The sequence below is a fragment of the Chrysochloris asiatica genome, unplaced genomic scaffold, assembly GCF_000296735.1.
Source record: "Chrysochloris asiatica unplaced genomic scaffold, ChrAsi1.0 scaffold00136, whole genome shotgun sequence".
NCBI classification, from domain to species: Eukaryota; Metazoa; Chordata; class Mammalia; order Afrosoricida; family Chrysochloridae; genus Chrysochloris; species Chrysochloris asiatica.
In genome coordinates this window covers 2,617,810-2,644,097 of record NW_006408654.1, presented here as the reverse complement: position 1 = coordinate 2,644,097, position 26,288 = coordinate 2,617,810, and the positions used below count along the sequence as shown (strand labels likewise).

General features: G+C 37.3%; 1 protein-coding gene and 1 pseudogene across 3 annotated transcripts in view; both read left to right on the top strand.

Annotated features, from left to right (window-relative positions):
• XRN1 (5'-3' exoribonuclease 1) overlaps nucleotides 1-26,288 on the top strand; it is a 223,618-nt gene that overhangs the window by 39,548 nt on the left and 157,782 nt on the right. For all 3 annotated transcript variants that reach the window (XM_006869856.1, XM_006869855.1, XM_006869854.1), the window contains exons 2-10: nucleotides 2,867-3,099; nucleotides 13,809-13,906; nucleotides 17,035-17,144; nucleotides 17,234-17,344; nucleotides 19,470-19,552; nucleotides 20,606-20,693; nucleotides 20,780-20,948; nucleotides 24,183-24,250; nucleotides 24,783-24,920. In XM_006869856.1, coding sequence (XP_006869918.1) covers nucleotides 2,867-3,099; nucleotides 13,809-13,906; nucleotides 17,035-17,144; nucleotides 17,234-17,344; nucleotides 19,470-19,552; nucleotides 20,606-20,693; nucleotides 20,780-20,948; nucleotides 24,183-24,250; nucleotides 24,783-24,920 — 1,098 coding nt within the window. The remainder of the gene's footprint in view (nucleotides 1-2,866; nucleotides 3,100-13,808; nucleotides 13,907-17,034; nucleotides 17,145-17,233; nucleotides 17,345-19,469; nucleotides 19,553-20,605; nucleotides 20,694-20,779; nucleotides 20,949-24,182; nucleotides 24,251-24,782; nucleotides 24,921-26,288) is intronic.
• On the top strand, nucleotides 22,514-23,184 carry LOC102826032 (annotated as a pseudogene).

The window sequence follows — 26,288 nt, the reverse complement described above, 5'->3', positions numbered from 1 at the left end:
GTACTGATTCCTCATGAGCCCAATTAAGTGTTCCAGAATACTCATACTTTGCAATGTTGTCCATAGCTTATCATGATCCACACAATCGAAAGCCTTTGTATAGTCAATAAAGCACAGGTAAACATCTTTCTGATGTTCTCTGCTTTCAGCCAAGATCCATCTGACATCATCAATGATATCCCTCTTTTCACAGCCTCTTCTGAATCCAGTTTGAACCTCTGGAAGTTCTCTTGTCAGTGTGTGCTTGCAGTGGTTTCTGTATTACCTTTAGCAAAATTTAACTCACATGGGCTATCAAAGATACTGTTCCATGATTTCTGCTTTCTGTTGGGTCCCCTCTCTTTGGAATGGGTCTCTTTCAATCAGTCAGCCAGATAGTGGTCTTCCAAATTTCTTGGCAGAGATTAGTGAGTGCCTCCTGTGCTGCCTCACTTTCTTGAAAGATTTCAATTTTTATTCCATCAGTTCCTGGTGCCTTGTTCTCTGCCAGTTCCTTCAATGCACATTGGACTTCCTCCCTGAGTATCATTGGCTCTTGTTCATATGGTACCTCTTCAAATGGTTGAACATCAACCATTTCCTTTTGGTACAGTGACCCTTGTATATTCCTTCCATCTTCTTTTGATGCTTTCTGTATCATTCAATAATTTGCCCAAAGGATCCTTCAATAACAAAAGTCGAATCTTGAATTTTGTCTTCGGTTGCCCTAGCTCGAGAAATGCTGAGTGTGTTCTTCCCTTTTGGTTATCTGACTCCAGATCTTTGCACATTTTGTTGTAATAGTTTGCCTTATCTTCTCGAGCTGATCTTTGAAATTTTCTGTTCAGCTCTTGAACCTCATTTCTTCCATTTGCTTTAGCATCTCTACGCTGGAGAGCAAGTTTCAGTGTCTCTTCTGACATCCACTTTGACCTTTTCCTTCTTGTCTTCTTAATGACTTTTTGCTTTCTACCTGTATGATGTTCTTGATGTCATCCCATAACTCTCTTGGTCTTCAATCTTTAGTGTTTAATGTATCAAATCTGTTTTTCAGATGATCTCTAAATTTAGGTGGGATATATTCAAGGTCATATGTTGGCTCTCGTGGACTTGTTTTCATTTTATACAGCTTCAGTTTGTATTTGCATATGAGTAATTAATGGTCTGTTCCACAATCTGCCCCTGGCCTTGTTTTGACTGATGATATGGAGCTTTTCCATCGTTTCTTCCCGCAGATGTAGTCAATTTGATTTCTTTGTATTCCATCTGGCAAGGTCCACGTATATTGTCGTCTCTTATGCTGTCTAAAGACAATATGTGGAATGAACAGATCATTGATTTTGCAGAATTATATCATGTGATCTCCAGCATCATTTCTATCACTAGGCCTTATTTTCCAACTACTGATCCTTCCTCTTTGCTCCCAAATTTTATATTTCAGTCACCAGTAATGATCAATACATCTTGATTGCATGTTTGATCAATTTCAGATTGAAGAAGTTGATAGAATTCTTCTGTTTCATCCTCACTGGCTTTAGTGGTTGATGCGTAAATTTGAATAATACTGATATTAACTGGTCGTCCCTGTAGGATATTATGGTATCACAGACAGCATTGTACCTCATGATTGATCTGGATATGTTCTTTTTGTTAATTAATGCAACACCATTCCTCTTCAATTTGTCATTCCCGGCATAGTAAACCATGTGGTTGTCAGATTCAAAATTACCAATGCCAGTTCATTTCTGCTCATAATGCCTAAGATATCGATGTTATGCATTCCATTTCCATTTTCACAACTTCCAGTTTTCCCAGATTCATACTTCATACATTCCATGTTCCAATTTTCAGTGGATGTTTACTGCTGTTTTTCTTCATTTTGAATTGTGCCCCACCAATAAATGAAGGTCCCACGGGCTTTTCTCCCACAAGTTTTTCTCCATTCAATTCATTACGGTCAGCTCTACTTTGAGGAGGCAGCTCTTCCCCTGTTGCATTTAGAGTGCCTTCCAACCTGAGGGGCTCATTTTCCAGCACTATTATCTAAAAAGTGTTTCTCTGCTATTCATAAAATTTTCAGTGTAAGTATTCGGAAGTAGTTCGTCACTCCTTCTTCCTAGTCTATCTTCGTCTAGAAGCTCATCTGAAACCTGTCCACCATGGGTATTTAAAATACCAGTGGCATAGCTTCCAGAATCACAGCAACTCACAAGCTACAACAAACTGACAGACAATAGACCTCGTGATCTGCTCCCTTCAAGATTATACCCAAGAAAGCCTTATCTGGGAGTTCTACTTTGTCATGTCGAGTCACTGATTTGAAATAGACTTGGTGGCACCTAACAACAACAAAAATCACTTTTCAGTAAAGGTTTATAACTTATTTAGTCCAGATTTCAAAAATGAGAAATCAGTTTCCAGTGTTTTATAAATTACTTGTCATACCTCTAAGGTTTTAAAATTAATATAACCAGATCATTAAATCTATTTCCGTGAAATGAAGATAAAGTAAAACTTTAAATCATTTATGAAACCTTTCAGTAACAACCTTGTGATAAATTCTGTTATCCATTTGTAAATGAAATTGAGGCTGCTAAAAATAGTAGTATGGAAGAAAACTGTTTTGAATATCAAATAAGTCAAACATTTTATATTTTCCTGAGTTATTTTAAATAAATAGGTAGATAATTTCCTGACAGTAAGTAAATTCAGTCAAACCATTGGGTAAACACATACTCTGTCTTCATATTACCAATTATTCCATTTTTTCCCCACCACTTTCTTTATTCAACTGTGATTGTTTACTCATTTTTGTTAACAGAATGTTCATTGCATAATCACTGATAGATTAAAATGAATGGTCTTTAGCATTTTTCTTTGTTTTTAGATTCCTGAATTTGACAATTTGTACCTGGATATGAATGGAATAATACATCAGTGTTCCCATCCTAATGATGACGATGTTCACTTCAGAATTTCAGATGATAAAATCTTTAATGATATTTTTCACTACTTGGAGGTTTTGTTTCGCATTATTAAGCCTAGAAAAGTGTTCTTTATGGCTGTTGATGGTGTGGCACCTCGAGCAAAAATGAACCAGCAACGTGGAAGGCGTTTTAGGTAAAATATTTATGATTTATTTTAGAATATTATTGAGATTAACAAAATATATTATTTTTAAAAGATAATTTATTTAATATAAGGTATCTTTTCTTCACGTACATTTTCTGCTTTGATTTTCACAGAAATGGGAATATCTCATACTTACAATGTCATATTTTACCAGTGAAGTAAATGAGTCTAGTAATTTCATGTGAGGTCATTTTTCCAACCATATGTTGGGTTATACAAAATCACTCTATTAGTTCTTTGTCACAAATACTTCAAATTTCTCATTGTTAATTTTTAAATAATAGCAAATGCAAATGAGAAGAGTTTCTATAGTGTTCTGCCCTGGGCTGGGAACTGTAGCTTGAACTGAGATTGAGCTATTCTGATGAGAACATCATTTATATATAATTCAACAAATATTTATTGAATGCCCTTGTTATGTGCTAGAGGATGACTTTAGGCGTAGAGGCAGATGAAATCAGAAGACAGATTGTGAGGAGAGCTGAGTTGTCTACTCAAGGTTTTATCAGCTCTACTGTGTCTTCGGGTTCAAGGAAAAATGCACATATGAAAAAAATTCACACAGAAAAAGAACCCCTGTGATATCTGCACATGGAGATATTTTCTAACCTTAACCCTAATTAGTACATTGTTTTTTTTTCTGTGTGGGCTTTTTTTAATGTGTACATTTTTATGGCTACCATTAGTTAGATAGTAGAAGTAGCAGTATGAGAATAGATTGTAGATACGGAGAGAATTTGAAACTAAAAATTCTAGGCATATAGAATATTTTTAACAGTGAAATCAGGCTTTGTTTTCCTGTATATGGATAGCTGAGGTAACATTAAGAAGGTTGTTAGAATTTTAGGAAAGAAACTTTGAGTTCAATGAATTTGATGGGTCATTTACATAGTGAATACTTTATTCATAAAGCACGTTGGAGAATGGAATGGGCACCTGTGAGACAACAGTTGCAGTTATCAAGGAAAGTGGTAGAATACCCAGAGGCATGTTAGAAGTGAGAATGTAAAGAGGATGGTTAAAAAAAATACTAATTTAAGTGTCAAAAAAAAAACAGGTAACTGAAAATATTGGAAGGACTGTGAGAAATCCTTGAAGACAGGACAATCTCTTAAAAATTTTGATTCTCAAATACCACCAGAGTTTCTCAATCTGAATTTCCAAGAGTTAGACTCTGAAAATTTTATGTTTATCAGATTCCCTTGCTATTTCTTAAACAAGTTTTTTTGGAGCCCCTGGGCTGGCCTCAATTTTAAGGAAGAATTAAATAAAACTACTGCATCAGTCAGTGTTTAGTTGCAGATAACAGAAATCCCACTAGCTATTTAGCAGAAACCACCACTTGTCTGCCTGTCTGTTGTACTGTGGTGGCTTGTATATTGCTGTGATTCTGGAAGCTATGCCATCGGTGTTAAATACCAGAAGGGTCACCCATGGTGGACAAGTGAACTTCCAGACTAAGCTGAGCTTCCAGACTAAGACAGACAAGGAAGGAGAGTTGGACTACTTCCAAATATTTAGTCACTGAAAACCTTATGAATAGTAGTGGAACACTGTCAGTGTCAGAATATTAATTATTGAGTCATGATGAAGAACACCAGAATATTGTCAGATATAGTGCCAGAAAATGAGCCCCTCAGGTTGGAAGTCACTCAGAATACAACTGGGAAAGAAGAACCATCTCCTCAAAGTAGAGTTGACCTGATGACATGAATGCGATAAAGCTTTCGGGATCTTCATTTGCTAATTGGGAACAACTCAAAATGAGGAGACATGGCTATAAGTAAACATCCATTAATAATTGGAACATAAAATGTACGAAGCATGGATCTAGGAAAATTGAAAGTTGTCAAAAATGAAATGCAGTGCATAAACATAGATATCCTAGGCCTCTGTGAGCTGAAATGGACTTATATTGGCCATTTTTAATCTGATAATCACATGTTTTACTGTGCCAGGAATGACAGACTTAAGGGGAATGGCATTGCATTCATGATCAAAAAGAACATTTCAGGATCTTTCTTGAAGTACAGTGCTATGTGATGGGATAATATTTATATGCCTATAGGGAAGACCAGTCAATACTGCTGTTACTCAAATTTACCCACCAATCACTATAGCCAGTGATGATGAAATTGAAGAATTCTCCCAACTTCTTTAGTCTGAAATTGATTAAACATGCAATCAAAGATGTATTGATAATTACTCATGATTGGAATGCAAAAGTAGGAAACAAATAGGAAGGATCAGTAGTTGAAAAATATGACCTTAGTGATAGAAACGTTGCTGGAAATCGCATGATAGAATTTTAAAAGACCAATGACTTCTTCATTGTACAAACCTTTTTTAAATTACCAGATGGAACGCACAGAAATCAAACTGATTACATATGTGAAAATAGACTGGAAAAGCTCTCTCTTTCCACATATGGTTGATCTTCAACTGTTTCAAGATGAAGCATATGTTCAAGAGCCCAATGATAGTGAAGGAAGAAGTCCAAGGTGCACTGAAGGCATTGTCAAAGCACAAGGCTCTGAAAATTGACAGAATACAAATGGAAATCTTTCAACAAATTTGGAAGACAGTTACCAGGCCAAATGACTGGAAGAGATCGATTCCAAAAAGAGGTTACCTAACAGAATGCAGAAATCATCGGACAATATATATGCAAGTAAAATTTTGCTAAAGATAATTCAAAAACAGCTGCAGCAGTACATTAACAGGGAGCTGCCAGAGGTTCAAGCTGGATTCAGATGGAGACATGGAATGAGGGATATCATTGCTGACATCAGATAGAGCTTTGCTGAAAGTAGAGAATACCAGAAAGATGTTTATCTGTGCTTTTATTGACTATGAAAAGTCTTTTGATTGTATTGGTAACATTGCGGAGAATGAGTATTCCAGAACAGTTCATTGTTCTCATGAGAAACCTGTATATAGACCAAGAGGCAGTTCAAACAGAACAAAGGGACACTGATTTAAAATCAGGGAAGGTGTAAGCCAGGGTTGTATTTTTACACCATACTTATTCAATCTGTGTGTTGAGCAAATATTTCTCAACAAGAAGCTGGGTTATATTAAGAAGAATGTGGCATCAGGATTGGAGGAAGCCTTTTTTGTTAACTTGCAATATGCAGATAACAGCCTTGCTTGCTGAAAGCAAAGAGGACTTAAAATATTACTGATGAAGATCAAAGATCGCAGCTTTCAGTATGAGTTGTACCTCTATGGAAAAGAAACAAAAGTCCTCAGCACTGTACCTACAAATAACATCAAGATGAATAGAGAAAAGATTGAAGTTGTTACAGACTTTGTCTTCCTCAGATTAACCATCAACATTCATGGAAGCAGCAGTCAAGAAATCAAATGATGTATTGCATTAGGCAAATCTGCTGCACAAGACCTCTTTAAAGTGTTCAAGAAGAAAGATGTCAGTTTGAGGACTAAGGTGTACATTACCCAAACCATGATATTTTCAGTTGCCTCATATGCATTGTGAAAGTTGGACAGTGAATAAAGAAGACCACAGAGGAATTGATATAGTTGAGTTACAGAGCTGGAGAATATTAGAAGTACTGTGGACTGCCCCAAGAACAAACCAATTTGTGTCGGAAGAAGTGCAGCCAGGATGCTCCTTATAAACCAGTGTGGCCAGACTATATGTCTCATGCTTTGGACATGTTATCATTAGGGATCTGTCCCTGGAGAAGGACATTAAGCTTGGTAAAGTGGTGTGGCATTGAAAAAGAGGAAGATCCCCAACGAGATAGGTTTGCACAGTGGCAGCAGTAATAGGTTCAAGCATAGCATCATTTGTGAGGTTGACGAAGGATGGGACAGTATTTTGTTCTGTTGTGCATGAGGTCGCTGTGAGTCACTATTGACTCAGTCACAAGTAACAACAACATTTAAGCAAAAAGGGTTACAAAACAAGGAACTACAAAAATTATAGATATTTATAAAAATTGTGATATTCAAATGAGCAAGGGGTAGTTAGATCTTCAGGAATGACTTCCAGAAAAACACTACGACAGGTGGCACTATACTACTACCACAGTCAGAAAGGTGAAGGGTTCAGAGGACCTCACTAGAACAATTAGCTCCAGGAACTTACTCCAGTAACTGTGATTGAAGGATACAGAAGCTACTTCCTGAACTGTTAACTCCAAGAATATATCACTTTAGATGCAATTCATCAGTTAAGAAGCCACCCCTGCATCTGTTAGCTATAGAGTTCCAATGCACCTGCCAAATATGCACTGTGAAAAAAATACCAAACACCTTGCCTGTCAGCACCTACAAAGCTACTAAGTACTGAGGTCTTCTCTGCCCGTGGTTGAAACAAATGTGCACATGTGAATATGCATGTGTGTGCATACACATGTACGTGCATGAATACACTCACCCTACAACCCCAAGGAGTGTATGTTCATGTAGACTTCACCTCAGTTCACTTTTCAATGTTTCATGTGTACATCTGACAGACAAAATTGTAAGTTGTATCCAGAATCTTAACTTTTATTTTTAGCTTTCTAATCTTTTCAAGATCAGAAAGGAAATTAGGAGAATGGGTTGGATGTTGAATGCCAATGCCCTATAACCACCTTAAGCATTGACTAAATAAATACTGTGCTGTCATTGAGTGCTCTAAATTTTCTGGAAACTTCTCAGACTATTTTTTATCATCCTTTATAGAAACTATTTTTCCCCTCATAATCTTTGACTCCTAATCCCTTGTTGTTACTGTTTAGGTACCGTTGAGTCGGTTCTACCTCACAGCTAACCTGTGTACAGCAGAATGAAACTCTGCCCAATTCTGCACCATCCTCACAGTCATTGTTATTTTTGAGCCCATTGTTGCAGCCATTGTGTCAGTCCATCTTACTGAAGGTCTTCCTCCTTTTTCCTGACCCTCCTGCTTTACCATCAGCTGCTCCTCAGAAACTTTATACTGGGTTGTTATGAATCAGAACCAATTGGGCAACACTTAAGTACAACAATAACAACTACTTTACCAAATATGATGTCCTTACTGGTCCATCCTGTTAACATGTCCAAAGTACATGAAATACCATCTCCCCATCTTCACTTCCAAGGAGCCCTGTTTCTCCTTCTAAGACAGATTTATATATTCTTCAGGTGTTGTTGTGAGGTGCTGTTGAGTTGGTTCTAACACATAGTAACCCCATGAAAAACACTTTACTAAGCATGATGTCCTTCTCCAGGGACTGGTCCTCCTGATAACGTGTCTGAAGTAAGAGAGACCAAGTTGCTCCATCATGGCTTTTAAGGAGCATACTGGTTGTAGTACTTCCAACACAGATTTCTTTTGTAGTCCATATTATTTTCAGAATTCTTCACCAACATCATAATTCAAATACATCAATTCTTCCTTATTCCATGTCCAGCTTTTGCATGTTTATAAGGTGATTGAAAATACCATGAGTTAGGTCAGTTGCATATTAGACCTCAAAGTAACATCTTTGCTCTTTTAACACTTTAAAGAGAACTTTTGCAGCAGAATTGACCAATGCAGTATGGAATGGGCACCTGTGAGTCAAATATGGCAATTGTTAAGGAAGATGGAAGAATGAATAAGAATAGCTGCTTCTTGACTGCATGGGTGTTGATTGTACCTTTCTAAATATACTGCCATCTGCCTTTCATCCCCCACCATACCACTGAAACTTCCTTGCAAGATAATAGCCTCTGATGACTAAATCCAAAGCAGAATTCTGCATTTTTCTGGCATCATTTATCTCCAGCATTTAGTAATTACCATTTCTTCTTTTTTTGAACCTCTTTCTTTCCTTGTTGTTGTTAGAGCCATCTAGTTCTGACCATAGTGATGTTGTTATAATGTTTACGAGGAGTGGCTTGTGGGTTTGAAATGCCCACCTTTTGGTTAGCAGTCCAGTATTTATCCTGCAGTGCCACACCAGGACTCCTTTATGTGTTATAAAACCACACTCCCTTTTTGATTGTGCTGTGCCATCTTGACCTCCTTGTCATATTCTCTTTCTCTGCTTTTTTCTCCAATATTGGTGTTTCTTAGGTTGTATCTTGGGCCTGAGTAATCTTAGCCACTATATTGGTTTTAATTACTTTATCTTTGCTAATGTCTCCTAAGTTTACCTTTCTGGTGAATATCTCTCTTGAGTTTCTCCATATACAGATGTCTGCTAAATGTCTATTTTTGGACACTCTACAGACACATAAGGCTTGACATGTTCAGAATTGAGCTCATAATATTTCTCTTAAAACCACCTTTCTTACTAATATTTCCCTTTTTAGTGAGTGACAGTACCGAGTACCTAGCTGTCCAATCCAGAAATCTAAGAGTAATTTTAGACTCCACTCTCTTCTTCATTTCCTATTTATTCAATCCTATTTCTTCAAGTCCTATTTATTCAATCTCTTATATTTGTCATATCTACCTACTCTTTTTCCTTTTTATTAGTATTACTGAATGGTTTTAAATCAGGAAAGGTATGCACAGATTTGTATTCTTTCACCATACTTATTCTATCTGTATGTGAGTAACTAATCTGAGAAACTGGATTATATAAAGAAGAACATGGCACCAGGATTGCAGGAAGACTCGTTAACCACCTGTGATATGCAGATGATACAACCTTCCTTGCTGAAGGCGAAGAGGACTTAAAATACTTACTAATGAAGAAGTCCTGGTATGGCTCTATGGGATTAAAGCACTGGGCCATAAGGTAAGATTGAACCACAAGGTCGGTGGTTCAGACTCACCAGCTGCACCTTATACAAGATCACTAAGAGTGGGAACCTACTTGATGGCACTTAACAACAGCAACAACAATGAAGATCAAAGACTTCTGTAGGGTTTGAGCTTCAATATAAAGAAAACAAAAATCCTCACAACTGGCTCAATAAATACAAGATTATAAATGGAAAAAACACTGAAGTTTTCAAAGATTTCATTTTGCTTGGATCCACATGCAACACTCATAAAAGTAATAAGATGTTTTACATTAAGCACATCTGTTGCAAGAAACCTCTTTAAAGTGTTGAAGAGCAAAGATAACAGTTTGAAGGTTAAGGTGTACCTCATTCAAGCCATAGTATTTTCAGTAGCCTCATGTGCATGTGAAAATTGGACAATGAATAAGGGTAGTTAAGGTGTTGGAGAAGAATATTGCATACTATGGACTGGCAGAAGAACAAACAAATCTGTGTTGAAAGAAGTACAGCCAGAATGCTTCTTAGAAGCCAAGAAGGTGAAACTGTGTCTCTCATCATTTGGACATGTTATCAGGATGGATCAGTTTTTGGAGAAAGACATCAGGCTTCGTAAAGAGAATGGTCAGTGAAAAAGTGGAAGACATGTCCCCCACCCCACCCATACCAGATAGATTGACACAGTGGCAGTAGCAATGGGCTCAATCGTAGCTACAACTGTGAGGATGGTGTTGAACAGAGCAGTGTTTCATTCTGTTGTGCAGAGTGTCGCTTTGAGTCTGAAATGACTTAGCAGCACTTAACATCTCAGCCATGGCGTACTGGGTTAGGTGTTGGGTTGCTAACCACAAGGTCTGTGATTCAAAGTCAGCTCCCAGGAGAAAGATGAGACTCTTTTCTGTAAAGATTTACAGTCTTGGAAACCCTATGTAGAGTCACTACGAATTGGAATCTATTCGGTGGCAGTGGGTTGTTTAATGAGTGTCTCAGCCTAAGCAACCATTATCTATCTTCTACATTTTTTTTTTCTGTGCTTTTAACTGATTTACTTTGTCCCTAACCAAAATATTCTCTAGATTGCAGTCAAATTAAACATTTTGGTTGCTTTATTTTCAGTATCCCCACTAGAAATTAAACTCTGTGACAGCAGGAATCATATGTGTTTGTTATATCCCCAGAACTATTCACATAGTAACACTAAATAATCACTTGTTCAATCAAAGAAGGATGGGGAGAAGAAAGAATGATTTCCAATGGGGAAATTGTGAATGAGTTGTAATCTTCAGAATTTTTCTTATATCAATGACATTGGTAAGCGAGAGCACAGTTAAGTAAGAATGTGTTCATCAAAAAGAGAATTCCACAGAGTACAGTGGATAGAGCTAGTAGCAAGGCTAGAAATTTGCTTAAAGCAGGACTTCCTTACTTGTATGTCATGTGGCATAACTAACCCACTGCTGTTGAGTCTATTCCAACTCATAGCAACCTTATATAGGGTGTCCTGAGGCTATAAATCTTTATAGGAACAGAAAGCCTCCTCTTTCTCTACTGAAGCAGCTGGCTGGTGGATTCAAACTGCTGACCCTGTGCCACCAGGGTTTCCCATGTGGCGTTCAAACGTAGATTTGAATACAGGAATCTCAATTCCTGTCTGGTTTCTCTTATAACTCATTTGTTGCACAGTAGTATGCCATGTAGTTTAGTGGGTTACAGATTGGGCTTCTAACTGCAAGGTCATTAATTTGAATCTACCAGCCACTCTGAGGGAGAAATATGAGGCTTTCTGCTCCCGAAAAGATTGATTACTGCGGAAATGCTATACAAAGTAGCTTTGAGTTGGAACTGACTAGATAGCATACAGCAGCAGTATGCCTCCCTCTTAATAACTCACTCATGGCACACTAGGACTTCTGATGTGACGATGTGGATCCGCACTGGACTGCAAACCACAAGGTTGACAGTTCAAACCTACCAGATGCTCCTCAGAAACCCTATACAGAGTCACTACGAGTCAGAACCAACTGGATGGCAGTTAACAACAACAATAGTATGTCAGCACTCATGGAAGCAGCAGTCAAGAAATCAAATGACAAATTGCATCAGGCAAATCTCCTGTAAAACACCTCATTGAAGTGTTCAAGAGCAAAGATGACCAATTTGAGATCTACGGTGCATCTGGCCCAAGCCATAGTCTTTTCGATTGCTTCACATGCACATGAAAGTTGGGCAGCAAGTAATGAACACCATGGAAGAATCGCTGCATTTAAATTATGGTGTTGATGAAGAATATTAAAAGTATCACAAAGCTGTTTTTTAAGAAGTACAGCCAGAATACTCTTTAGAAGCTAGGATACTGAGAGTTCATTGCTCATATTTTGAATATGTTATCAGAAGAGACCAGTCCCTGGAGAAGGACCTCATACTTGGTAAAGTAGAGAGTCAGTAACAAGGAGACTCCCAATGAGATGGATTGACACAATGATGGTAGCATTGGGCTCAAACATAACAATTGGAGCAGGAGTAGGCAGTGTTTCATTCTGTTGTGCATGGGGTCACATGAGTCGGAATTGACACGATGAGACCTAACAACAAGAGGTATGCTATACAATCTGTACTAGTGTGTCACAAATGAGTTATAACAGAAACCAAACAGGAATTGAGACACCTGTATTCAAACCTAGGTCTATCTGATTCTAAAACTCATGGTCTTGTAAATCCTATTGTCTCAAAAATTAGATAAATCTGACGTCTGATGACATTGTTATTAGGCTTTCATTTGAAGAGAAAATTCAAAGATAGACATTATAATATGATTTCATGTAGGAGCCCCTGGGTGGTACAAACAGTTGATGCTAACTGAATAATTGGCAATTCAAGTCCACCCAGAGAAACCTTGGAAGAAAGTGTAGGAATCTAGTAAGAAAAAAAATTCAGCCATTGAAAACCTTATTTATGGAGAACAGCTCTACCCTGGTACACATGGGATTGGTATACGTCAGGTTTGACTGGATGACAACTGTTTTATTTTGTCATAATATTCTTAGAGATCAATTTAGCTATTTCTCTTTTGTTATTTTCATTAAATGTGTTATATGTGGTTCTGTAGAATAAGCACTGGACTGCTAACTGCACGGTCAGCAGTTCAAACCCACCAGCTGCTCCTTGGAAACCCTAAGGTTGCTATGAGTCAGACTAACTTGATAGCGCTTAGCAACGACTTTAGTTATTTTCATTAAATGTGTTATATAAAAATTTTAAGGCATTATGATTAAGGTTATGTTTCTGGAGTTAATTTACTGTATACCTATGATAAGAATTACTTTATAACAAATGTTTGTAAGTTCTACATAGAGCTCTGGTGTGGCACAGTAAGATAAGCACTGGTCTGTTAATCACAAGATAGGTGGCTCATACCCACCAGCCACTCCTTAGAAACCCTATACAGGGTCACTATGAGTTGGAACCACTCATAGTGGTTCACTAACAACAAGTTACACATGAGGTCACCATAAGTCAGAGTCTACTCAGTGACAACTAACAGTGCTTTAATTGCATTTATAAGGTTCTATTTCTATAGTCTTATCTGAAAAACTGAATTCCTTAAACAAATAAGAGAAGCAATTTTGTGGTTCATTTTTATTGATTATGGTGGTGGTGGTTATGTGCCGTGGAGTTGGTTCTGACTCACAGCGACCGTGTACAGGGTTTCCGAGGCTGTAAATCTTTATGGGAGCAGAAAGCCTCATCTTTCTACTGTGGAACAGCTGGTAGTTTTGAACTGCTGATCTTGTGGTTTGCAGCCCAATTCGTAACCACTACACTACCAGAGCACCTAGTCACTTTAAAATTTGTCTGTTTTTTGAATCTTCAGGATTTCAGGTGAATTGATGAACTTTTCATTATAAAAACATCTAAATAACAGTTTATTTTATATAAAAGGTTGTTTTCAGAGAGTTTTAAACATTTTTTTTTTTTTAACATTTAAGGTCAGCAAAGGAGGCAGAAGACAAAATCAAAAAGGCAATAGAAAAGGGAGAAACTCTTCCTACAGAGGCCAGATTTGATTCCAACTGTATTACACCAGGTAAATTCAATGAGAGAAAATCTGAAAGCTTCACTATGTAATTTTTTTTCTTTTTATAAATGTTTTATTGTGAATTATGTGATAGTTTACATGCGAGAACATTAATTAGCTTTATGTTCATCCGATCGTTTCATTGCCGTGGCTACAATCCCCTCTATGCATCATCAAACAACCAAAGGGTACACCCCGCAAGCCTACCCCTCGGTCATCAGCACACAGCCCCTCTCCCTCTCTGGGTCTAGAGTCCCCAGCCACTTCATCTCTCCATGTCATCCTCTCTGCCTCCATCTCTGGCATCACTGTTTCTCTGGGTAGGGTCCTGCACTCAGCTCTTCTCCCTTGATGGTCCCAGGGACCTCCGCTCCTAGACTACAGAGTCAACCACTCCTCTCCTTTTGCTACAAATGTGTACCTTTACATTTCCAACCCTCACAGTCAGTCCTGATAGCAATTATTCACTATTGTATCACAAGAGTTGTGTTTCCATCTCCTTTCATCAGCCCCGCCCAGACAGATTGGTTACTACTCAGTGGAGATTCTACCTTCCTCCAAGACCTCTGGATCTAGGCCCCCTCTTGAAAGCTTGTAAGACAGTCACTTATTGCCTTAATAGAGCCTTTCCTACCCCACTCCCCTTTTTAGGTAGCCAGTGTCCAAGCTGCCTATCCCTATCTACCCTGTGTATCAAGGTGGAAGGAACGATCCTCGCTGTAAAGATTTGTTCACTCTTTTGAGCTACTGCCTCCATAGGTATAGGTCAAGTTCATCAAATTGTATCAGATTACTCTTTTTTTTCCTCTTCTTTCTTCTTCTAGTTTAGTTCTGATCATCCAGCCATTGAAGCCAGGTCAAGTGGGTATTATTGGCAAGTGTGGGTGTTCTTGTGCATATACCCTCACATCTTATATGCTGTACGCTTCACTCTCCATTCTAGTCCTCGGTGGCTATGTCACTGACTCCAGACCCAGGATTCCCCAGGTCTTGTCATATTGCTGACCAACCAGGTCTCCACCCGGGTTCACAGATGTCTATTGAACAAGGTAGGACTTAGCTTGCAACTTCACTATTGTTTTTCCCTCACTTCCCCTTATTGGTGACCAGCGTGGTCACCAGTCAGAGCACATGTCTGCTTGTGTATTCCCCTTGAGTCTTAGTCTTGGAAGGGGGTTTGCCCTGAGGGGACCTGACCATTCTTCCATTTTTGTAGGTCTCTTTTGGTTTCTTGTAGTAGTGTTTTGTAGTTTTCTTTGTATAGGTCCTTTGTTTTTCTGGTTACATTTATTCCTAGATATTTTATCCTTTGGGCAGCTATTGTAAATGGTGTTGCTTTCCTGATAATCCTTTTCAGCGCTGGCGTTATTGGTATGGAATAATCCGACTGATTTTTGTATGTTGATCTTACTATATCTTGCCACTTTGTTGAATCTTCCAATGAGGTCTAATAGCTTTTTTACTGAGTCTTTGGGGTTTTCTATGTATAGAATCATATCGTCTGCAAATAAGAGTTTTCTTTCCTGTTTTCCAATTTGGATGCCTTTAATTTCCCTGTCTTGCTGTATAGCTCTTACTAAGATTTCCAGCACAATATTGAATAGGAGTGGTGACAAAGGACATTCTTGTCTGGTTCCTGGTCACCTAGAGGGAAGACTTTCAGTTTCTCTCCATTGAGAGTAACAGAGGCTGTTGGTTTTGTTTACACAATACAGAGTATTCCATATTTTTGAGAACTTTGCAAAAAATTTTCTGAGATAGTACTTTCTCTTTCATTCCTGCCCTTGTCACACATTGCTCAATTTAATAAACAGTTTGTCATAAGACTCTATTACTTTTGACTATTTACCATCTGGGCTTTTTTTTTTTTTTTTTTTTTTTAACTTTTTATTGTGAATTGAGTGAAGGTTTACAGACAAGATTACCAGCTGTATATGCAACAAGTCATAACATTGTTTCATCTCAGCAGTTACATTTCCCTCCATACAACAGCACTTATCCCACTACCTTGTTGTGCTTCCTATTTGCATTCCATCCATCTTCCTATCCCTTCTCAACTTTGTCCGTAGGAAAATGTTTTTGAGTTTGAATGATTGGACCATTCCATGCCATGGTGAGCATACCATACTAGCAGTGTTGTAGCCCCTGCCGCCTCCCCTTATAAACCTGTCTACTGGTCGATTGAAAATTGGTTCATGAGGGTGATTTCCTTTCTATACCTGAAGGTTTGTTGAGGCCCATAGTCTCAGGTTCTTCCATTCTGTTTCTGACCCATAAACCTTAAATAAAATAAATGTTTTAATTTTTGTTAAATAATTTTGAGTTTTGTTCCACATTTTCGCCCACTCTATCTGGGATCTTCTAATGTGATCTGTATCAGAGCAGTTTGTAGTGGTATCCAGACACCCTCTAGTTCTTCAGGTCTCATAGTCATGGAGAGTGATGCTCACATGTTTTATTAGACTGTTGGACTAATTGATTCCAAGCCTCTTCAGTTCTTATCAGTCTTCTTTCTTCCACACATGGAGAGATCAACAACTGCCCTGTAGGCAACCACTCATAAGCTTTCAAAATCCCAGATGCTACCACCCAAGTAGGATGTAGAACATTGTCTTTGTGAACTCTGTTATGCCAACTGACCAGGGTGTCCCTTGAGACTCTGGTCCTGAGCCCTCAGACCCATAAACTTATTGCCTTATGATGTTTGGTAATATCTAGGAAGTTTCATCATGTTTTCCATAAAACCAAAATCATTCTTGACTCCTTTTCTATGTAAATAATGATTTTTGAGATGAATAGTGATTTTTAATAATAATATCAAGTATTCTTACTACTGGCAATCTAATTGAAGCTGCCTGCCTTAAAGAAAACCTTTAGAATCTATCAGAAAGGAAATAGAGATTGAGGTTTACTTAACTTCATTTGGGGGTAGAGAACGAGGGAAAATAGAAACAGTTGTGGCGCTTACTAGGAGAAAGGTACAGCATGATTTGATTTTCAAGATACTCAAGAGAGCTTTTGACCTTTTCTGGAGATCTTATACCTTAGTGTCCCCTGGATACTCAGATCCAATTTTATGTTGTCATTAGAAAGTTACTGTTTTTATGTTTCTCTCAGGTGACATTTTTTATTTATAGGGACTGAATTCATGGCCCGGTTACACGAACAGCTGAAGTATTTTGTAAATATGAAGATTTCCACAGACAAGTCATGGCAAGGAGTTACCATCTATTTCTCAGGCCATGAGGTTACTATTTATTTTTCTTTAAAGAGTTTTTCTAAATTTAGTGTTCTGAAGTATAGCATATTAACACATTGTTTAAACATTAAATTCAGACTCCTGGAGAAGGAGAACATAAAATCATGGAATTTATCAGATCCGAGAAAGCAAAGCCAGAGCATGATCCAAACACGAGACACTGTCTTTATGGTTTAGATGCTGACTTGGTAGGTATAATGTTTATTGTTATTATAATTTTATGCCATTGAAATTAAATATCTAAGAGATTTAGTTTTATATAGAAAACTTGCTAACTGTTAATAGATATTGGAAACATAATAGTGATTGCTATTTCTGTGTCAAAATTCTAAAATAATTGCAAGATGAGCTTGTTATATATTGCATTATGACCCTAAATCATATTTTGCAGAATTTTACAGTGTTGTAAATCCTAACCTCTTAACCAATGGTTATAATTCCATTTGGGAATGGGTTATGTATGTTATATTAATGAGGCAGGATTTTTTTTGTTAAGTGCCCTTCGAGTCAGTTCCAACTCATAGCAACCCTGTAAAAGGTTTCTGAAGGGCGATTTGTGGAATATACCAGCCTTTCAGAATACACAGGAATCAAATTGACTACATCTGTTAGAAGAAAGAATGGAGAAACTCGGAATCATCATAGAGACCCTATACATAACAAAATGAAATACTGCCCAGTCCTGCACCATTCCCACAGTCATTGGCATGCTTGAAACCATCGCTACTGTCACTGCCAATCCATCTCATTGGCAATTTTCCTCCTTTTTTCACTGACCCACCACTTTACCAATTATGGTGACCTTCTTCAGGGATTGGTCCTTAATGATAAACATGTCTGAAATATGAGAGATGAAATCTAACCATCCTGGCTTCTAAGGAACATTCTGACTGTACTTCCAACACAGATTTGTTTGCTCTTCTGGCAGTTCATGAAGGTCCTGATGCATCATTATGGTCAACTCTACTTTGAGGAAGCATCTCTTCCCCATTCATATTTTGAGTGCTTTCAACCTGAGGGTCCTATCTTCCGTTACTATATCTGACAACATTCTGGTGCTATTCATATTGTTTCAGTATTCAATATTCTGGTGCTGTGTGACATCGGCCCACTGCTATTGATAAAGTTTTTGGAGGCTTACCTTTCAGAAGTAGTCTGCCTTTCCATATTCCTAATCTGCCTTAGTCTGGAAGCTCAGATGAAACCTGTCTACCATGAGTGACCCTGCTTATATTTAAAATATCAGTAGCATTACTGCCATCATAAAAACATGCAAGCCACCATAGTACAACAAACTGACATGTAGTAGAGAGACTATTGTTGTTGTTATTAAGTGCCATGGAATTGGTTCCGATTCATAGAAATCCTGTATAGCGTTTCCAAGGAGTGGTTGTTGAATTTGAACTGCCGACCTTGTGATTCAAATCGACTTTTTGGTCCACTGCTTTAGCCCAAGCGCCAAAACAGGACTCCAACAGTGGAGAAACTATAGTGTATATTTAATATACTCCTTGTACACTGCATCCACTTTAAATAATGTTTAACTATCCATCCCTTCCTGTCCCCTCACCTCTGAGATTAAAGCAAACCCTATATGTTATGTCATTTACTCTATAAATATTTCATAATATATATCTGAAGGATTTATTTTTTGACTTAACCATAGTACCATTATGTTACATAAAATCAAAGAATCAATAAATCACTAATGTATCATTAACCAGCTAATATTCTGTTTTTCTTACTGCCTCAAACATTTTGTTTTGTGTTATTGTGTGAATCAGGAGTGAAGTAAATAATATATGTTACAGTTGCTTGATGTGTCTTACTACACAATTTTGACTTATCTGGGAATTTAGAATACCCTTTTCCAGTTTCTCTTCTGAGTTTTCATATACTGGAGGTAGCCTCACCTCTAGACGAGTCTTACATTTCTTCTGTCATAAAAAGCTGCTGCCACTCATTTCTAACACATTCCCCCATAGCAAGTGGAAATGTGTAAAAGCCAAAAGAAAATTTGGGGACTTTTGTAGGGTGGGAAATGAGCGGGGTGATTATAAAGGCAATGTAAGTCTAGGATGGTCATTCATTATTAAAGCACTCTCTATATATTCATTAAACTTGCAAATATACATTGATATTTATATATTTAATGTGCTAATAAGTTGTTTCTTTGTTGACCTTAAATAATAAGCATGTTTTCTTATTTTGTTGACCTTAAATAATAAGCATGTTTCTTTTTTTGATTGCTTTGTGAACCCAATACTATAAAAAATGTTAGAATAAAATTATTTTTTAATCATTTTTCACTAGATTATGCTTGGATTAACAAGTCACGAGGCTCATTTTTCTCTTTTAAGAGAAGAGGTTCGCTTTGGTGGCAAAAAAACACAAAGGTATATCATACTTACATATATATTGGAAGAAAGAAAAGAAATTATTAAGCTGTTATCTTATAAGAGGTTGATTTAATTTTTGCTATTTAGAGTTCATTTGCTTTGCCCCTTCCCCACCTAAGCATATATTTGCCTTATAATTATTTTCAGAAATCAGAATGTTATACTGTTTAATTTTTTAGTTTAATTTTGTTTGAATAAATGCAGATTCGAAGTTGGCAAACGTTAAACTTCAGAGAACTTTTAAAAATCATTTTGGAACTGAATTTTTATTTATACCTTTCCTGGGCCATGATTGCATTCTGACATAGATGTAGTTCGCTCAGCTTACATTATTTGTGGTTTAACTTGCAGTGTAGGCCAAGAGTCAGAAATGTATGAGTATAACCCTAAACTTAACCACAGAAAGTTAAGTAGGAAAAGTGATAACACCTTTCCATTGTAGGCTTAGACTGTATATTTCCATGGATGCTGACTCACTCATCTGTCTGCTTTCTGCTAATGCATGATCTTAAAGGTGCCAGATCCTACTGGGTTCCTAACATCTCATACATATTATTTGCTGTTTTTGCTGTTAAGTGCTGTTGAATTGGTTCTGACCCTTAGTGACCCTGTATAGGGTTTCCGAGGAGCAGCTGGTAAACTTGAACTGCTTTGTATAGTCTGTGCCTACAATGGTAAAGTATTATCGCTTCTTCTACTTAACTTTCTGTGGTTAAATTTAGGATTATACTCATATATTTCTGACTGCAAACGGATTTGCAGTGTGGTGTATTAACCCACAGCGCCACACCAGAACTGCTGTACATAGTATTTAGGATTACTTAATTCTGAGTGTTCTCTTCCACAGGAAGCATAATGTGAACAAGTTCTTTTTAACTTACTATGTTTTTATCTCTTACAATTACAATTATATTTTTGTCTTTACATTACCATTGGATCTTTCTTATAAATTTCATGCTATCTTCTAATGCCAGTTTTTATTTTAAACTTTGCTACATTTTAAAACTTAGGCCTTAAAAATACAGTAAACTGTCCTCTCACTGATTGCAGGGTATGCGCACCAGAAGAAACCACATTTCACCTCCTACATTTGTCTTTAATGAGAGAGTATATTGATTATGAATTTTCAGTATTAAAAGTGAGTATTAACATAGCAATGGACCGAAGATTTATATTTAAAAATTTTTATAGGATTTAACTTTTTTTCCCCCCATTTTGCTATAGGACAAGATCTCATTTAAATATGATATTGAAAGGATAATAGATGATTGGATTTTGATGGGATTTCTTGTTGGCAATGATTTTATTCCTCATCTACCTCATTTACATATTAATCATGATGCACTGCCTCTTCTTTATGGAACATATATTACTATCCTGCCAGAACTTGGGGGTAAGAAGATTTTAACAATATTTATTTCATCTAGTTTTTACGGTCACAGTTAACTCTGATTACAGTCACTGATAACTGAACCATATAATCCTATCCGCATCTTCCCACACCTTTTCTTATCCAGACCCTTCAGGAAAAAGTCATTTAATGAGAGTTGCAAAGACATGGATAAAAGAGGCATCTTAAATAATTCACTTAATTGATAACATTACTCAGTTTATGTAATTATTGCATGTACTACTAAAAAGGAGAAAATTTGAGGTTCTTTTGGTATAAGATAAGAAGTTCTGAGGTTGAAATTTTCAATAATTTGTAAACCAATGAAAATGACAAGAGTTAAGCAGCCTCAAGTACTGATTCCTAACTAATCTTTGCCTTTAATTCCTTAACATTATCAACAGAAGTTGTTGACTTTCATGGTCAAAAATAAAAATTTCATTATTATAAATAGGTAGGCATTAGAGTAATGTGAAGAAAAAAAATTATACAATGTTAGTCAAAAATTATCCATACTCTGATTATATTAAAACGCCTGTCCATGTCCATGACTGATGACAACATTGAGCTTGCACATGAAATGGTTCTGCTGAATAAACAAATGACAGTGGATTGTGTGGCAAGTCATTTGCATATCAGCCATGGCTCTCTGCCTATGAAATAGTTCACGACAGACTTGGGTTTTGAAGTTTGTGCTAGAGGGTACCAAACCAACTCACGGAAGAGCATAAACAGAAGCATTTGGACATCTGCAAACAAAGTTTGGACCAATACTTGAAGGTAAACTTTTTTTAAAAAAATCATTATTGATGACAAGACATGGATTCATTGCTAAGAGCCTCCCAGTAAATGGCAGAATATGGAATGGAAACATCGTCAGTCGCCTACCAAGAGATCAAAAGTCAACCATCAGCTGGGAAATTGATGCTGACAGTATTTTGGAATTCTCAAGGGCTAGTATTGGAACACTATCAGGAAAAAGGTTCAACAATCAGCAGTAATTATTACAGTGCTCACTGAAGAGCTGAAGCCTAAACTTCGGATTAAACTCAGAGGACTGCTATCCCAGGGCCTTTTGATCTTGCATGGCATTGCATGTCTGCACACCTCTGCCCACACTGTTGACACTCTACAAAAACTTCATTTTGAGGTGTTAAAGCATCCTCCCTATGGTCCTGATCTTGTTCCATTGGACTTTCACCTGTTTGATCCCCTGAAAGCAGCCCTTCAAGGCTGAAGTTTCACGTCTGATGAAGAAGTGAAGATAGCGGTACATTCATGGCTCACAGCTCAGCCTAAAACATTTTTAAATGAAGGAATATGAAAGCTTGCTGACAGATGGGCATTGTATTGAAAAGCAAGGAGATTATGTCAAAAATGATTTATGTGTCTTTTCTAAAGTTGATTAAAACAATACAGCCAGAGTGCGGATATTTTTTTCCTTACCTCGTACAATTAAAATGAAATTGATCACCCTTCCTCTTGGCCGCCCCACCCAGGCAGCTGCCCGTACCTGCCAGAGCATAGGAAATGGAAAGTTGGAAGTGGCAAGTTGAATTCAGTTCGCCATGGGGTTGTTTGGAAAAACCCAGGAGAAGCCGCCAATAGAGCTGGTCAATGAATGGTCATTGAAGATAAGAAAAGAAATGAGAGTAGTTGACAGAGAAATAAAACAGATATCAAAAGGGAAGAGGCGATGGTAAAACAATCTGTGAAAGATGCTGCCAAGAAGGGCCAAAATGATGTCTGTGCAGTTCTGGCCAAGGAGATGATCAGGTCAAGAAAGGCTGTGAGTAAGCTCTACTCATCCTAAGCCCACGTGAACACCATGCTCATGGGGATGAAGAACCAGCTTGCGGTCCTGCGAGTGGCTGGCTCCCTGCAGAAGAGCACAGAAGTGATGAAAGCCATGCAAAGTCTGGTGAAGATCCCAGAAATCCAGACCACCATGTGGGAGCTATTCAAAAAGATGATGAAGGCTGGGATCATAGAAGAGATGTTAGAGGACACATTTTAAAGCATGGACAATCAGGAAGAAATGGAAGAAGACACAGAAATGGTGATTGACAAGATTCTGTTTGAAATTATAGCAGGAGCCTGGGCAAACAAAGCACCCAGTAAAGTGACTGACACCCTTCCAGATCCTGAACCTCCAGTAGCAATAGCTGCCTCAGAAGATGAGGAGGGGGATGAAGTCCTGGATGCCATGCAGACCTGGCTGGCCACCCTCCGCAGCTAGGGGTGCCCAGCTGTCCTGATGGGTGCACACACACTCCTTAGAGGAAGCTGCCATTTTCTGTATCTCTTGCACTACACCTCTGTCATGAGGCTCTGCATTTTGGATACACTTTTCTGCTCATGTCTTCATTCTCTGCAGAGAGGTCTTGGGGGTGCTGTTAGACATGAGAGGGATGGTTTGGTGAGAGATTGTGTCATTAAAAATGCATCATTTTCAGGGGCATAAACAGACGGATTTTATTGGAAGGAGTGCAGAAAATTCTGTCTTCTCACCAAGTACTTCTGACAATAGAGCTGATTGCCTGAATGTTGAGGGCTCTCTGTACATGGTTTTGTCTGTAAACAGTAAATAAAGGAATTTTAATAAATTTCTGCTTTTAACACATTAAAAAAATGAAATTGATCAGCAAAGATGCTACTTTAGGAATAAATTTGAAACTGGGAAAACACAATGATAGCAGTGTTTTAGTCTTTTCTTCTCAAGTTAACATTAAATTTGATCATCTAGATATGTTCTAGAACATACTTAATTTATTTAACTGTAAGCAAATGTTGGATATGTGGTTGTTTTTGTTGTGGTTGTTCTTAAGTGCCGTGGAGTCAGTTCTTACTTAGAGCAACACTGCATATGGTTTCCAGGGCTGTACATCTTTACAGGAGCAGAAAGCATCATCTTTTTCCATGGAACCGCTGGTAGTTTCAAACTGCTGACCTTTAGCTTAGCAGCCCAACTTGTATCCACTATGCTCCTGGATATGTGGTAGAATCATTATTATGTGAACTTGGAATTAGTTTTATTTTGTTTCCGCATTGATGTGTCATGTATTATGGTAATACATCATTCATTAATTCTAGGGCCAATTACATAGCCCTCCACTGAGTGTTTTTTCATGATTAATAGATTATTAACATTCAACATTTTATAAAAAGAATTTTGTAGAATTGTGTAGGAAAAGTAATGTAAATTTTTGGTACCAATTTAGATCTTGTTCCTTTTAGGTTATATCAATGAAAGTGGACATCTTAACTTACCTCGATTTGAGAGATACCTTATAAAATTATCAGATGTAAGTAACTGGAAGTTTTTCTTTTCCTACTTCAGGGTAGCTTTAAATGGTCAGGAACCAAATATAGAAAAATAAAATATTTTAAAAATTATATTCAAATTGCTTACTTTGTATAAATAATTTCACCTAAATTATTTGTGAATTTATTTACTTTTTGATTTTTTTAAATTTCAAAGTAATAGATGAGGTCCCCATATGTATAGAAGGTCCCGGGGTGGCACAAATAGTGCTTAACTACTAACTAAAGGCTGGTGGTTTGAACCTACCCAGTAGAATAACAGAAGAAAGGTCTGGCTTCCTACAGATGATAGGTTTAAAAAACCCTACGGGCTAGGTCTTTCCTATAACACATGTTGTTTGTCATGAATCATAATCAACTCCATGGCAATGGGTTTGGTTTTGTTTTTTCATGTGTTTAAAAATATAATGTATTCCTATATACCCTGTGCTCCAGTAATAATCACTGTTAAAATTTAATTTGTGTTCTTCCAGACAAATTATTTTTAAATGAATTTTAACCATTTCTATACAGTTTGATCGTGAACACTTCAGTGAAGTTTTTGTGGACCTAAAGTGGTTTGAAAGCAAAGTTGGTAACAAGTACCTCAATGAAGCAGCAGGTATCGCAGCTGAAGAAGCCAAGAATTACAAGGAAAAGAAAAAATCAAAGGTCTCCATTTTCCTATGTGTCCTTTAATACTTTTATATAAATGACAAACTGAATCCTGTTTCTCATTTTCCTTCTTAGGATGTTTGGGTTGCCTCTTCTTGCTTTCATTTTCTGTATAGACATTTATAAAGCTTTGGTCACATTTTTATTAAGTTGAACCTACCTGAATCATTTAAGTCTGATCTTTAAACATCAGTTTCTTATTTTTACCCTTGAAAAAGAACATTGCGCTCCTGGATCTATTAGTAAATGCAGAAAACATTTCTAAATATAAAAGCTTAGAAAAGTAGCCATCTTTTAAAATTATTTGTTCAAAAACATTTTTTAAATTCTTAATGTATATATTTATAGCATTTAATATTACATATAAGACATTAACTAGATCAATGATTTTCTCTAAAAAGGATTTAAATATAAACTTAAATGTAAAATACAAGGAGTATCTAGTTTTAAGTATAGTTAATAGCAATATGTAATAAAATTTAGGTGCTTAATAAATGAATAATGGAATCAGAATATACTGGTGATTATGTGCTATGGAGTCAGTTCCAACTTATAGTGACCCTGTATATGGTTTCCAAGGCTGTGAATCTGTATGGGAGCAGAAAGTTTCATTTTTCTCCCACGGAATTACTTGTAGTTTCGAACTGCTGACCTTAAGGTTGGCAGCCAACTTGTAGCTACTACACTACATCTCTAATATACTCTAAGAATAATGTTTTATTTGTGTTAAATTGGAAAATGAATCTCTTATATTTTCCTCATCCTAATTGTGGCGCTGTGGGTTTATGCGCCAGACTGCAAAGCCTGTCAGCGATTCAAGCTCATCAGCCACTATTTGAACCCTATACAGGGTCGCTATGGGTCGGAACCGACTAGATGGCACTTAACAACAACAATCCACAATAGGAGTCCTGGTGTGACATTGAGGGTTAATGCACTGGACTGCAAAGTTGGGTTGCACTACAAGATCGGTTGTTCAAGCTCACCAGCCACACCTTGGAAATCCTATACATGGTCATTATGGGTCAGAACCGAATCAACGGCACTTAACAGCAACAACAAACCATAATACGGACTTCTAGTGTGACACTATTGGATGAGCACTGGAATGGAAACCACAAGGTCGGCAGTTCAAACCCATGCTGCTCCTTGGAAACCCTATACAGGGCCATTATGAGTTGGAATTGACTCAATGACTTAAAAACAATCCATAATATGCATTATATATATTAAAGGCACTTTGATAGTGCTGTAGGATAAGCACTGGACAGCTAATCTCAAGGGCAGTAGTTGAAATTCACCACCCACTCCTCTGGAGAAAAATACAACTTTCTGCTTCCATAAAGATTTATAGCCTTGTAAACC